The sequence below is a fragment of the Cervus elaphus genome, chromosome 13 (genome assembly GCF_910594005.1).
Source record: "Cervus elaphus chromosome 13, mCerEla1.1, whole genome shotgun sequence".
In the NCBI taxonomy this organism is placed as follows: domain Eukaryota; kingdom Metazoa; phylum Chordata; class Mammalia; order Artiodactyla; family Cervidae; genus Cervus; species Cervus elaphus.
Window position 1 is genome coordinate 24,281,584 of NC_057827.1, and position 14,516 is coordinate 24,296,099.

At 43.1% G+C, this 14,516-nt stretch overlaps 1 protein-coding gene across 4 annotated transcripts in view; it reads left to right on the forward strand.

The window, feature by feature from the left end:
* The window catches only part of FANCI (FA complementation group I), a 62,432-nt gene that overhangs the window by 47,550 nt on the left and 366 nt on the right, over positions 1-14,516 (forward strand). For 3 of the 4 annotated variants that reach the window (XM_043921638.1, XM_043921639.1, XM_043921640.1), the window contains exons 25-37: positions 1,778-1,944; positions 2,275-2,351; positions 3,370-3,486; positions 5,873-5,924; positions 6,752-6,879; positions 6,979-7,047; positions 7,233-7,326; positions 7,621-7,808; positions 9,208-9,261; positions 9,344-9,403; positions 11,748-11,813; positions 13,343-13,438; positions 13,727-13,834. In XM_043921638.1, coding sequence (XP_043777573.1) covers positions 1,778-1,944; positions 2,275-2,351; positions 3,370-3,486; positions 5,873-5,924; positions 6,752-6,879; positions 6,979-7,047; positions 7,233-7,326; positions 7,621-7,808; positions 9,208-9,261; positions 9,344-9,403; positions 11,748-11,813; positions 13,343-13,438; positions 13,727-13,834 — 1,276 coding nt within the window. The remainder of the gene's footprint in view (positions 1-1,777; positions 1,945-2,274; positions 2,352-3,369; positions 3,487-5,872; positions 5,925-6,751; positions 6,880-6,978; positions 7,048-7,232; positions 7,327-7,620; positions 7,809-9,207; positions 9,262-9,343; positions 9,404-11,747; positions 11,814-13,342; positions 13,439-13,726; positions 13,835-14,516) is intronic. The other variant, XM_043921641.1, reaches the window with a different exon arrangement.

Here is a 14,516-nt window from a genome sequence, read left to right on the forward strand (position 1 = left end):
GACTCTTCGCGACCCCACAGACTGCAGCCCTAGGTTAATGCAAATTAAAATCACAATGAGATATCGCTAAATACCTATTTTTTTTTCTTTTTAAAATTTATTTATTTATTTTAATTGGAGGCTAATTACTTTACAATATTGTGGTGGTTTTTGCCATATATTCACATGAATCAGCCATGGGAGTACATGTGTTCCCCATCCTGAACCACCCCCCACCTCCCTCCCCATCCCATCCCTCAGGGTCATCCCAGTGCACCAGCCCTGAGCACCCTGTCTCATGCATTGAACCTGGACTGACGATCTATTTTCACATATGATAATATACATGATTCAATGCTATTCTCTCAAATCATCCCACCCTCGCCTTCTCCCACAGAGTTCAAGTCTGTTCTTTATATCTGTGTCTCTTTTGCAGTCTCATATAGGGTCACCGTTACCATCTTTTTAAATTCCATATATATGCATTAATTAACTGTATTGGTGTTTTTCTTTCTGACTTACTTCGCTCCAGTTTCATCCACCTCATTAGAACTGATTCAAATGCATTCTTTTTAATAGCTGAATAATATTCCATTGTGTATATGGTACCACAGCTTTCTTATCCATTTGTCTGCCAGTGGACATCTAGGTTGTTTCCATGTTCTGGCTATTGTAAACAGTGCTGCGATGAACATTGGGGTACACGTGTCTCTCTTAATTCTGGTTTCCTCGGTGTAAACACCTATTAAAATGCCTAGAAAAAAAAATAAAAAATAATAAAATGCCTAAAAGTTTAGATTGACTATACCAAAGTGTTGTCGTGGATGTGGAAGAATTTAAACTCCATGTTTTTTTGGTTTCTTAATATTCATTTATGTATTTACTTTTGGCTACCCTGGGTCTTCTTGCTGTGCGGCCTTTTCTCCAGTTGGAGTGAGCGGGGGCTACTCTAGTTGCGGCGCACAGGCTTCTCATGTTGCAGAGCGCGGGCTCTTGAGCCACGGGCTTCAGTAGTTGCAGCTCCTGGGCTTTAGAGCACAGGCTCAAGTAATTAGTTGCTCCACTGTATGTAGAATCTTCTAAGATCAGGGATCAAACCCGTGTCTCCTGATTGGTAGGTGGATTCTTTACCACTGAGCCTCCAGGGACGCCCAGAATTTAAACTCTTATACACTGTTGACGTAAATGTAAAATGGTGCAGCCACTTTGGAAAATAATTTGGCAATTTCTTAAAAAATTAAGCACACACCTATCTTACGATATACCCATTCCACTCTTAGGTATTTACCCAAAAGAAATGAAAGCAGATGTTCTTATAAAAGTTTGTATATAGTAGTTTTATCTGTAATAGCAAAATCTGGAAACAACCTAAAGATGATAAATCGGTGAATATGCAAGCTGTGGTACATTCATACCCTGGAATACTACTCAGCAGTAAAATGCAACAAGCTACCAGTACGTGCAACAACAAAGGTGAATCTCAAAACCATATGCTGTTAGCAAAGCCAGACTCTAAAAGCTACATAATGAATGATACCATTTTTATATGATAGTTTGTAAACTGTAAAACCACCAGGACAGGAAACAGATCAGTGGTTGCCTGGGAAATCAAAGAGAACTGACCGCAAAGGAGCACATGAGAACTTTTGGGGTGATGGAAATGTCTAGATTGAGGGGGGTGAGTACACGACTATGGAAGTGAGTCAGCAGAGCCATACATTTACAGGATGGGAATTTTACTGTATGGAAATTGTATCTCAGTGAACTTGACTTTGAAAATAAAATCACTTTTCCCCAGGGTCTTGCTTTGGAGATACACTTCAATCCCTACCTCAGTGGAAGAGTTGGGGAAGAAAGAGAAAGGAAAGAACATCTCGCTGCTGTGCTTAGAGGGCTTGCAGAAGATACTCAGTGCCGTGCAGCAGTTCTACCAGCCCAAGTGCCATCAGTTTCTCAAGGCTCTGGGTGGGCATTTCAGTTTTGATAACTTGGCTCGATCTGAGTCTCTCTCTCTCAACCAAACCTCTTGATTCCAGTTGTTAGCCTAGCAGAGGACACCTGCGAAGAGTCCCAGTGTGGCTAAGGAGTGACACCTAGTGGATTCAGAACTGGCACTTACTGGATTCCACTTAACCACAGATGGGACTGAGAAACTGAATATAGCCTTAAGAAGCTGCAGAATGTTAGGAATATAATTAAAGCTGCCTCCAGACTTTTGGCTTCCTAAAATTTTAGCTTGGCAAAGAAAAAAGCCAAGCCCCTTTCAAAGCAGATAGTGTTCTTTTCCTTTCCTAGATGCTACAGATAAGGAGGAAGAGGAGGAGGAAGTCAGTGTCTCTGAGAGAGCAGCTTTCCAGATCCGGCAGTTCCAGGTGAGAAGCCTAGGAGACTGCTGTGCTTTGTGAGGGTCCTCAGAAAGGGACCGTTAGCCAGGCCAGCTGGTGGGAACAGGCAGACCGTCCGCAAGTAGGACAGCAATTTTTTCTGGGTTGTCATTCAAGCAACTTGACACAGCTCTGAGAGTGAAAGATAATGCGTTTAAAAGCATTGCAGGAAGGATGTGTGTCAAGCCACCCCAATCTGCAGCATTCATTGCCTCTAAGAGTCACTGTTTGAGCTGATATTATACAAAGAGCTTGCCAGGAGCCCACTCCTGCAGGGAGTAACTTGGCTTTGTCTGTCATATGGTTCTAACCACTAGTTGTCACGTATCAGGAGCTTTTATCCCAGAGGATTTCTTTAATAATGTTAAAGTTCATATCACATGCCAGAAACTGTCTAGGCGCTGAAGATATAACAAGGAATAAGAGACACAACCCTACCCTCACAGAGCTTACGCTGTAGTGGGGAGGGACTGACAGACCAAAGACAGTGTTCTGGGTGGTGAGAGAGAAACAGAGAAAAGGGAAGCGGAAGGTGTGTAGGGAACGCCAGTGTTGGGGTCTGTCTAGCCCTCAGGTGAGTGAGTGGGCCTCAGGAGGTGGTGAGCCACCCAGGCCTGGGTGCACTGGAACGTTGTGGCGATCAGCGGTTGGGACACAGCACTTACACTGGGCCCGTGATCTGTCCCTTGTCAGGGAGCTAAGGTCCCACAAGCTGTGTGGTGCAGCCTAAAATAAACAAAACTGGGTGCACAGTTCATTCCTAATGTATATGTGGCAGGGGTTTGGAGGAGAAGGAGTCCATAGCTCTCAAAAGAACACTCAGATGTCTGATCACAAACAGGGTAGGAAACTACCTGCTCAATCCAGGTCTTATTTCCAGATTTTATCCTCTTGGATTTTTGGTATTTTTGAGTCATTTCTGTCCCAGCCTTAGGAATCTCTGGCTAGATGTCTCTTCTCTTTGCTAGTATCATGTCTGCTAATGTTTCTGTGTATCTTTTCTCAGAGGTCCTTGTTGAATTTACTTAGCAGCCAAGAGGAAGACTTTAAGAGCAAAGAAGCCTTGCTTCTGGTCACTGTTCTCACCAGCTTGTCCAAGCTGCTGAAGCCCATCTCTGCTGAGGTATGAGCATCAATCAGTCCCACTTTGCATCCCCCAGAAGGCCAGGAGTACTACATCTGACAGTGTACAGCTAAATGTCCTCCTGAAATCTGGCTTGCTTATTTATTTATTTATTTATTTATTTATTTAGAACTAGACAGAGTGATGCAATTTATTGGAAAGAAGAAACATAAGCAAACACTTCTGGAAATTATGAAAAAGATTGATCTGACAGGAGAGACTTATCCTAAATCATATCATCAACCCATAAAAATTAAATAATTTGGTTTTGAATAATATGCATATTATAAATAAATAAAATACAGATAGAACTTTTAGAAGTAAACCTTAATACTTATGTATAAGGAAGTGCCAGTTATGATAAAAATGAAATCTGGCTTATTTAAAATCATGTATCATTATGTTCCTGAATTAATATGAGATTTGTAAGATGTACCCACCCCACACACACATAGTGTTTCTACCATGACGTAGTTACTGTTTTTGTTTATTTGGCCACTGTCAAGGGTAAACAGTAAGCACTGTAAAAAAAAAAAAAGTTTTTTATCTGTGGGGCCTTCAACCTTCTTGTGTTTCCCTACCCCCTCCCCTTTGGTGTTTTCTAAGATGAAAGTATGTTATTATCAAGGTAGCTGACATTCAGCAGTTAACTTTCTCATCAAAATTAGCTGATTCTGAGTTTGGGGGATATTCAACAAACGGTGATAAGTCAGAAAGCATGATTATAGTCCTAAAATAGAATCCGTTCTACCCAGATAGATTTTAGGTATATGTGCTTGGGTCTGCACATATACACGAAGAATATGTGTACCCATATATATGTGAAATAAGAGAAGTGCCATATTCTGTGGGTCTGTTCCATTCAGGAGTAATTTCCCTAAAGGATGATAAAGAGAGTCCTTGAGAGCCTAGGGCTATGTGGTCCTCCCACTTCTACTTCCTGACCTGTGGGGAGACCAGTTGAGAGTGCTGAGGTGCAGTCCTCCTTGTGTAAGCCCTTGCTTTTAGGAGGAGCTAACCAGACTACAGCCTAGTATGTTATGACATTTGAGTACTGAAAAAGCAGACTTGATTTTCCTCTTGTCCTAGTTCCAGGCAGCCCAAAGAAAATCCCCATTGCTACTTATTTCATCCTAGATTGGAACAATGCATTCCCACTTTACTTTCAGCTTCATTCCTTCATGTTGCTACTTTTGCTGCAAGGAGCCCAAGACTAGGAAAGAAACACAGGGAATTGGAACATGGGGATATTTGAAGGAAAATAGATTTGGAAAGGCTAACACAAAGAAGAAATTTTTAAAATTTTACCACCCCCTCATAATTTTGGGTAGTGTGTCTAAAATTTTTTAATTTTACTTTGAATGGGTAATAAAGTTCTTTGATTTGAAAACCAGACATTATAAAAAGATTTGCAGGAGATTGTCACCTTTCTGTCCGTGTCCTCCATCTGTTCAGCTCTTCTCCCCCAGCAAGTAAATACCTTTTAGTTTCTTGTGTAAAGAGTTCTTTTCTTCCTGTACAGCCATATGAATATAGCTTCTTATGCCTAACCCTGCCCTCTTCACACAAAAGCCTGTTCAACATCCTGCTCTATTTATTTATTACATTTAACACTGTATTCTGGACATCTGTATTCTACAGTAATCACTGTATTCTGGGAAATACTTTTATATCAGTTCACAGAGAATTTTCATTTAGCCTCTGAAGTTATCTTTTTCCCTGACAGATCAAAACCTGAATTCTTACTGGTCATTTTACCTTTAAACAGCACTGCATTTCAGTGTCTTGGTGGCTAGAAGCCTATCCCAAACAACTGCTGAAGCAAAAAGCTGAATGTGTGTCTAGCAAAACACGACCTACTAGTCCAAGGCCTTAAGCGTCCCCAACTTTTTTTTTTTTGCCCCTTTTCTTTTTTCTCCCTGCTCCCTTTTAACCTCCTGTGGCCTTTTGGTTCCTAAAGGCTAATTTGACTGTCACTGTGGCCAGGATCTTACTCTCCTATGCCTCTGTTAGCTTACTATCCTTAAAAGATGTCTCAGATGCAGAGAGTGCTGGGCATGGGAAGAGGAAGAAGGGCACTTTGGCCCCAGACCGTGGTGGGAGTGGCCAAGGAAGCTCAAATAACAGCCCAGATCCCAGGACCTTTGGCCCTTAATGAGAACATTTGAGAATTGAGTCATAGGCTATATTTAAGAAAAGAATCAGTAATTATTCTCATAAGTTTGGACTTATTTTTATGCTATTTTTTAGTAGAGTACCACTTTAGATCCAGGCACATGTTTTAGCAGGTGATTTGCTTAGACTTGGAAAGGACTAGAGCTCTTTTAGTCTGAAAGCACCTAGGTCTGTCTTTTGAATGTTTCTATAATATCTGAATGATCTCTAGTTTGTGCAGATGTTATCCTGGACATCTAAGATTTGCAAGGAAAACAGTTGGGGTAAGTTTCCTGCCATATTTCCTTTTTCGGCTTTATATAAAATCATCACCACCAAACAACATTTAGAAAATTACACATTCACCAGAGTAGCCAAAAGGAAGAAATACACATAAACCAGTCCCAAGGGTTGGTAAGAATATAGTGCAGTTGAGCCTCTCATTCACTGCTGCTGGAGGTGTCAGTTGGTAAAACCACTCTGGAAAACTGTTTAGCAATACTTAACTACTAAAATTAAACGTAGGCTTACAATCAAGCAGTTCCACTCCTAGCAAAAACAGGTGGGAAAATTCTCACAGCAGCACCGTTCTAACAGGCAACACCAAACCCAAACGTTTGTCAGCAGTAGAATGGATCAAGGGGTTGTGCTGTATGCACACGGTGGGACCCTGCAGCAGTGAGGATGAACAGACCCCGCTGACACATGACGTGGAGGGTCTGGCGTACAGAACGTTCAATAGACGACAGACACAAAAGAGTACTCACTCTGTGATTCTACTAGATCAAGTCCAAAATCAGACAAAACTCGCTGTGAGGTTACAAGGCAGAATGACAGCTTCCTTGGTGGGGTGAGGGGTGTCCTGGGGTGCTCATATTTCTTGACCTGTATGCTAGCTGTGTGATGATAGTGACTAATAAATGGGAAACATCCCCATCACTTGCACCCGTGGGTCGAAGGGTACCTTTGTGGGCCAGCTGCCTGGGTTGGAGTGTGTGCAGCATGGGGATGTTGTGCCTGAAACATGACAGGCTAGCATTCCAGTTAGGCACCCACCTGCTACAGGACTGACTGGGATTATAACTGAATTTTCTTTCCTTTCTACTTCTAGAGGATGCCTCCTTCTCCAAGGGCATGCTGAGTTTGCTCTTCAGCCTCCATGTTTCGTGTAAGAGTCCTGTTAGTCTGCTGCGTGACTTGTCCCAGGATATCCATGGACATCTTGGAGACCTAGACGAGGTACTGTTGTGAGCCTTCAGTACGGTGCCCCGAGTTGGGAGCAGAGGCCAGGGGAACAGCCTTACTGTCATTACATCTCACCTCTCTTTCCGTGCCCAGGATGTAGAAGTGGAGAAAACAAACCACTTTGCATTGGTGAATTTGAAAACAGCTGCCCCTACTGTCTGTGTAAGTGTTGATCCCTGACACTTGGGAAATAGCCTTGTCATCCCTTCCATTTTATTCCCTGTGAGGAGTGAATTACAGTGGCTCAAGTCCTGAGGCCTGTAACCCACCCACGGGGGGCCGTGGCTATCATGTTACACCAGCAGCTGTGTGTAGTGAGCCATGTCAGGCGTTTTTTTCTTTCACAGCTGCTTGTTCTGAGTAAAGCTGAGAAGGTCCTAGAAGAAGTGGACTGGCTGATCACCAAGCTTAAGGGACAAGCGAATCAAAAAATCATACCAGGTAACACGAGTTGAGGGAGAGGTTCCAGGAATTGTGATCAAAGCCAAGTCAACTAAAATCTGAACTGGAGAAAACATAAAGGCAGAGCCCCTGGGCTCTGTCTGTTCGTTTGTGCTAGATTTCCAAAGTAATGAAAGTAGACGGTAGTGTGGCTTATGACAGCATAATTATTAATGTATTCTGCATCCAGACTTCCTAGTTAATGATGTTTAGTTGGTTTCTAAATCTCTTTGACTTGAACTAGAAAATAAGGTGAATTGGGTTTGAATGTGCTAAAACTTCATTTCCTTTCAGAAGAGGCCTCTTCTCAGGCAGCCCTAACAAACCGTCCCATGGAGAAAGTCACCATCATACAGTTGGGAACTCTGCTCACATTTTTCCACGAGCTGGTGCAGACAGCCCTGCCATCAGGCAGCTGTGTGGACACCTTGTTAAAGGACCTTTGCAAAATGTACACCACTCTCACGGCACTGGTCAAATATGTGAGTATCGGAGTCGGTCACCGTCACTCTGCCCCCCCCAGCCGGGACCGTGCTCCTGGTGGTGCACACGCCAGTGCGGAGTCCGTGTCCACGTCTCTGCAAGTCACAGTGTGACCCGTAGATGGCAGCTGACTCCACAGGCCTGGGAATAACAGTGGAAGCATAATTCTAAATCTGTTTTTAGAGCTCCGTATTTCTTTAGCATATGAGTATGTCGTTCACATGATTGAGTATAATGAATGTAAATACCTCTTGATTGAATGTAAATGATTGAGTGTAAATGCCTTTTCAAACACCTTCTAAGACTCAAGTCTAAACTTTAGCTAGAGAATTTAATCTGATTCCAATTACACAAAAAATTAGACAATTTCAGACCAGTCTGGACACCGAAAAGGTGTTTGTCCTTTAACAAGTAGGTGTTAAATGCCTCACAGGTCAGGTATATGAGTAGGGAATAAGTTTATTTTTTGAAAATACAAGGTATACTTGCCCTGAGTGTAAGTTAATGCTTCTTAGTATCCGTTAACAAGAAACTTTATATTTGCAGTATTTTGATTCTCAGCAGACATTCAAGAGTGGTTGGAACTACATAATTTAGTTCCGATTCTAGCAATGACCCATATTACTTAGGAAGGCACAGACAACTCAAGAAAGATGGTGGACTGCCTCACACCATATACCCAAACAGCAGCACTGCCATTTCTGAGAAGGTGCAGCTCTGGCTATAGCATGTGGCTAACTGGCTTCTGTGGTCGAAGTACTGAGAACCTCTATAATCTTATTGGCTTTTTCTAAAGGAAAAACAGCAAGATCATTGGCTTTCTAGATGCAGGGACTATCACCCTGAAGGATTTTTGAAGCAATAAATGGAACAAGTCAGAAACAGAAATCTTTCATTGCCTCTTATCTGGGAAGCTTTGGAGCTTAGGGGAGGGAAAAAAGGAAGCCTGGAGTCTAAGATTCTCCATGAATCTGGGTAGCTTATTTTCTTTTCTCTCTCCAGCCAGAGCAATAGTCATACACCATGTGCTTGCTGCATCACTACCTATAGTTTCATGGGACATCTATATAGGAATAGCATACTAAATCTGGATTCCCAGGTGGCTCAGTGATAAAGAATCTGCCTGCCAGTGCAGGAAACATGAGATGCGGGTTCAATCCCTGGGTTGGAAAGTGTCCCCCGGAGTATGTAATGGCAACCCACTCCAGTACTCTTGCCTGGGAAATCCCATGGACGGAGGAGCCTGGCACATGACAGTCCATAGGGTCGCAGAGTTGGCCATGACCGAGCATGCATGCATGCAAGATTCCAACACTTTTCCCTAGAACTTTATGAAACCTTTGAGAGAAATGGGTGTCCTGCCTTTGCCTAATACTAAATCTTGGATTCTTTTGTTAGTATCTCCAGGTGTATCAGCGCTCCACAGGAATTCCAAAAAATATGGAAAAACTGGTGAGTTGAGAATGCCTTTCCTAGGAATGGGGAAAGCATCTTATTCCTACAGTTACATTGATTTCTTTCTCCTTTGCTGCAGGTGAAGCTGTCTGGTTCACATCTGACCCCTCTATGCTATTCGTTTATTTCTTATGTACAGGTAAGTGATTGTTTGTATCACGATGTATCTTCAAGTGAGAAAGGACTCCTTATATTCCCAGGGGACTGCTCACTCACCTGAGCTGAGTGTATATAAAGTTTCTTCTACTTAAAATAAGCCAGAGGTGTCCATCTGAGGACACGCCAAGGCTTGAAGTCTTTGCAGCAGGAAGATCTTTAAAAAAAAAAAAAATTGATTTAGAGAGAAAAAGCGTTTGGTATGGTTGCACTTGGAGCAGAGGAGAAACAAGCATCCTTAGGCTCAGTGACTTGGTTTATTTCTGGGTGATTCCAAACCCACTCCTTTGGGAATGTGAGTGAAGTAGTGGCAGGCATAGTGAGGATAAATGAGGTGACTTGTGGAAAGTGCCTAACACAACACCAGGCAGGTATTCTCTAAATTGTTCCAATAAAATGAACAGGACCTTAGAGCATCATTTCCCAAGCTGTCAGACATAAGACCAAAAACAGATAGGTTAAGATTCCGAGCTTCTGATTTAGGGGGCGTGGGTGTGATCACTGGTTGGGGAACTAATATCCCACGTGCCATGTGGTACGGCCAAAAAAGGGGGCAAAGCTGAGGTTCGAACCAGGTTCTTTGACTCCATGACAGTGGTCAGCAAACTTTCTGCAAAGGGCCAAATGGTAAATGCTTTAGGTTTTGTAGGCCATAGAGTCACTGTCACAACTAAACTTTGCCGTTGCAGAATAAAAGCAGCCATAGTCAATATACAATGAATGAGCTTGGCTGTGTTCAGTGAAACTTTTGAAAAACAAGCGGTGAGCTGGATTTGGCCTCTTGGTTGTAGTTGGCCAGCCCCTGCTCTGGAACCATATTTGATACTCACTGACATGTAAAATGCTGGGAGGTTTGGGGTTTTGTGTTTGACCCATTCTCAAGCTTTTCTTCTGCTTATCACTAGGCACCTTCTAGACTATCTTTTTTTCTACATTACACAAAAACTGGTTGATGTATTCCTCCTTGGATATTTCTCCCCTTCTGGATCTGTGTTTGACTTAAAGCCTTATTTGACAAGTCAGCTGATCCACAGGCACTTTTTGTCTTTGTGAGATGTGCTTAATGAGCCAAGAGCCCATGGTTCCATTAACTCTCTCCAACTTTTATCTAGAAATATGGATTGCATTTGCCACATCTTTCAAAGAGCTGCTTATTCTCTTTTAGCCCCTTCTTTTTTCCCATAGCTTTGGATCTCAGTGAGAGGAAAGCAGTGAAAGCCATTGCTCCAAAACCCTTAGCTTAGCATCCTGCTCAGGACTGTATACCTTTAAAAGATACTTCTCTTCCCCTAGTTTTAGTCCTGCCTGAATCAGCAGAAACAGGCCGTAACTGGGATTGATTTAGGGAGTTTCAACAAGGTCCTTTCTGGGGTACAACTTTTAGGAAGATGGCTCACTTCCCATTTGGTCACAAGTTCTACCTGTGCTGCTCTCTGCCCCTCCCCTACAAAGTATTCGCCCTCTACCCTGCCTTCCAGGGCCAAAAATAAGTTTCTTCACACCAGCATCTCTGGGATCCCTACATTTTCTTGTTTTCCAGAACATGCCCTGTGGACCAAGCCTCCTCTCTCACATGGCTGTAGTAGTGTAATTTCTCTCCATTTGCAGGCCTCTGTTTTTAACTCTGTTAGTTGTCCCTTGGGGCGTGGTATGTCATTCCTAGAGGGCACAGCACGCCCCTTCAGGTAGCAGGTTCCTGTTTGTGCACCTCACGCTTGGGTGGTCTCTGACTCACGGTCCGTTCTCTCCTGCCTTATCAGAACCCTGTGCTTCTTGGTCCCCTTCTTGGTTCTTCCTTTCTCCAGGAGCTCTTTATTTTGATTATCTGCAACATAGGGAAACAAAGTGTTTCTATGACCTTTAAACCTTTCTGGAGCCTGTAACCACTTGTCATGTGAGACACATGGCTCTGGGAACAACCTCTCCAGCTTCCTGTCTTTTCTACAGCCCTTTTAGCGAAGGTCCCAGTAGGGAACACCTAGTCCTACTCCCACCTTGACAGTTCTTTTGTAGCTCACAAGTCCCTTGGCTGCCCTAGTGTTAATAACAGTGGGTCCTACCCTCACTTCCATGTGATAGACCTATCCAAGAGCAAGACTGTAAATCTCGCAACAACAAAAAGCAGAAAAATATCTGAGGATTATAAAGTGTCCCAGACTGTTTCCCATTGTCCAGCATCTGCTTCAGGATAATCTCTTCACCCAGACTTGGTCCCCTTAAGAGTTCCCCCATTATCGCTATAATCATCACATTAGAAAATCACCACTAGCCTGGTAGCTCTACAGAAAGACCTTCAGGAATGAGAGAACTTGTTTGCTGTCCTTTAGAACAAGCACAGTAGGAGCCTCAAATGCACAGGAGAAAAGAAGACGGCCGCCGGCCCCACGGCCATGGTAAGTCGCTGACAGCAAGACATGGCCACTGAGAGTTCCCTGCTGGTCCAGTGGTTGGGACTCTGCGCTTCCACTGCAGGGGGGCACCGGTTTGATCCCTGGTCATGAAACTAGGATCCTGCATGCCATGCAGTACAGCCTAAAAAAAATAAAAAATGGTTGCTGATGAACCTTGAAAATACATTAAGTAAAAGAAGCCAATCGGACAAAGACTATGTGTTATATGAATCCATTTATATAAAATGCCCAGAAAAGTTAAATCTAAAAAGAGAAATTAGTGGTTGTCTAGAACTGGGGAGTGGGAGTGGTTAGGGGGATGTTAGAGAAACCGGGAAGGTGCCTGCTAAAATGGGTATAGGGTTTCTTGTGGGAGTGGGGTGTGTGAAAATGCTGTAAATTATGGTGATGGTTGTACAACCCTGTGAATGCACAAAGAAACACACACACAAAAGTATGCAATATAACGGGTAAACTGGTTGGTATGTGAATTACATCTCAGTAAAGCTGGGGAAAATGTGCTTATTTGTATATGGCTGCTTCTCAGCTCATGGACTTTGTTCAGATGGAATGCCTTTTTCTTCTGTATATGCTCTATTCAGGAAGTACCAGGAAATCTTGAGCTCTTTCTTCAAAAATAGAAATAGCTTAGGATAACCATTGGGAAGGAGCTGATTGTAGGAAAAGTTAGTGAAAAGGTGCCTCTTAAAGGATGTGAAAGATTGGTGCCGGAAAGTGGGTTCTCCAGGGCACTGCTGGCAAAGTAAGAATTGAGTCCTCTCTCAAGGGGAACATTTGGCAATAACTGTTCACACGCACCAGTCTTTAATGCCACAATTCTACTTGTAGAAGAGAGAAATTGTAAAGGCCTGTGTATATTCAGTTCTAGTAATGTTGTAAGTAAAAGTGAAATATTGGGAAAACTAAGATGCCCACTGGCTGGCTTTTATAGTATATTTGTACTGTAGAACACTATGCAGACATGAAAAAATACAAAGCTAAATGTTCAGATATAGAATTCTAAGATAATGTTAAAGAAAAAAAGATGAGAACAGTGTCTTCATTTGTAGTTTAAAAAATATAAAAACATGTCTATATGCATAAGAAATATATGGAAGGATCTACAAGCTACAATTCAAGTTGAGGGGAGAGAGAATCGCAGCAATGAAAATGCATCTGTAGACTAGAGCGGAAACAGAGCTAGGGCAGAGTGGGCTCATTGTTACAGAATCCTAAGTCAGAGAGGCAACCAGATTCCTACACATGGTCCTTCCCTCAGCAGCCTCTAGAAAACACATGTTTAGGAATTACAAGTAGAAGGGTTAATTGCCATCTTCATTGGCATTTTTAGGTCCTTTGATGAAACTGAACTGTCAAAAAAAAATCTCAATGACTGGTGTATAAGTAAAACTGCATTTCATTGGAGGTCAGACTATCTTTCCCTCAAAGCCACGAGCAGTTCTGCGACAGGCAGCTTCAGAGGACTTTACCACTCCTGAACCCCAAATTTAGGTCTTCTCTTTGCCCTGTAGGCCAGAGCTCTCCGGGAAACCAAGCCAATTCCTAATCTCATCTTTGCCATTGAACAGTATGAAAAATTTCTCATCCACCTTTCTAAGAGGTCAAAGGTAAGCATATTCTGTTATTTTTGTACTGATGTCCACTTACCCTGTGAGGGGACCTGGCAAACTGAAGCAATGCAACTGCACTGGGTGGGGGAGTCGACTACATTTGATCCTTTGCTATTTCTGACCTGATGGCCTGAAGCCAAACACTGACACAGGGAACCTGATGTGAAGTCTAGTGGGTGTCTACTTGCTTCTCTAGCAACTGAAGGTTTATCAGGGATGGCTTAGGCAGCTCTGGGCAGGTTTTACTGGTCGGAAACTGCGCCTGTGTTTACAATCCTGTCCCAGGTGAACCTGATGAAGCATATAAAGCTTAGCACCTCACGAGACTTCAAGATCAAGGGAAACGTCCTGGACGTGGTTCTTCGGCAGGAGGAGGAGGATGAAAATGAAGAGGTCAGTGCCTGCTCTGACTGGAGTGCAGCACGCTTCAGCTGCCCTCCTGGCTGGTTGTCAGTAGCCTATCTGGGAGCAGCCACAGAGAAAGGGCCAAAAGCTGGTCAAAGACGAAACTAGGCATTCTCAAGAGAAAGGTTGTAAATGGTGAACCACACACGAAGTTTCCCAGGCTTGTGTACATTTAGGGTCGACATTTCCAGAAAGGGGATGTTGAAAACAAGGTCTTACTGTGGGTCTTCTCCCCATAACCTTTTAAACCATTGGAAAATTATGAACCTAAGTATTCTGGCTCAGAAACCAGTGTTTTCCTCTTCTACCATGCCCTCAAAGTAGGGCCAACTACTCTGAATGACATTCAGCGCATTTCTCAGCCTCTTTTCCCCTCTGCTGAGACTAAAGGGAGAGGAACAGACCTCCCCAACAGCACGCCGTGAGCCCTACAGCATCTCTGAAGCAGAACCCAGTGTTTCCTTACTTCTAGTGCCTAGAACTTCTATCACCTTATGTATATCCAGGATAAACTGGAAGTTTACATCAACCACCCTGGATTTGTAGCTTCTCAAAAACTGTGAATCTTCCACTTACCACACTCTAAGCCATAATACACCTGGCCCTGTCCACTCCCTCTGCCTACCCGGCATTTGAGTTCAGGGGAGTTCTGCACCATCTTGATGCCCCT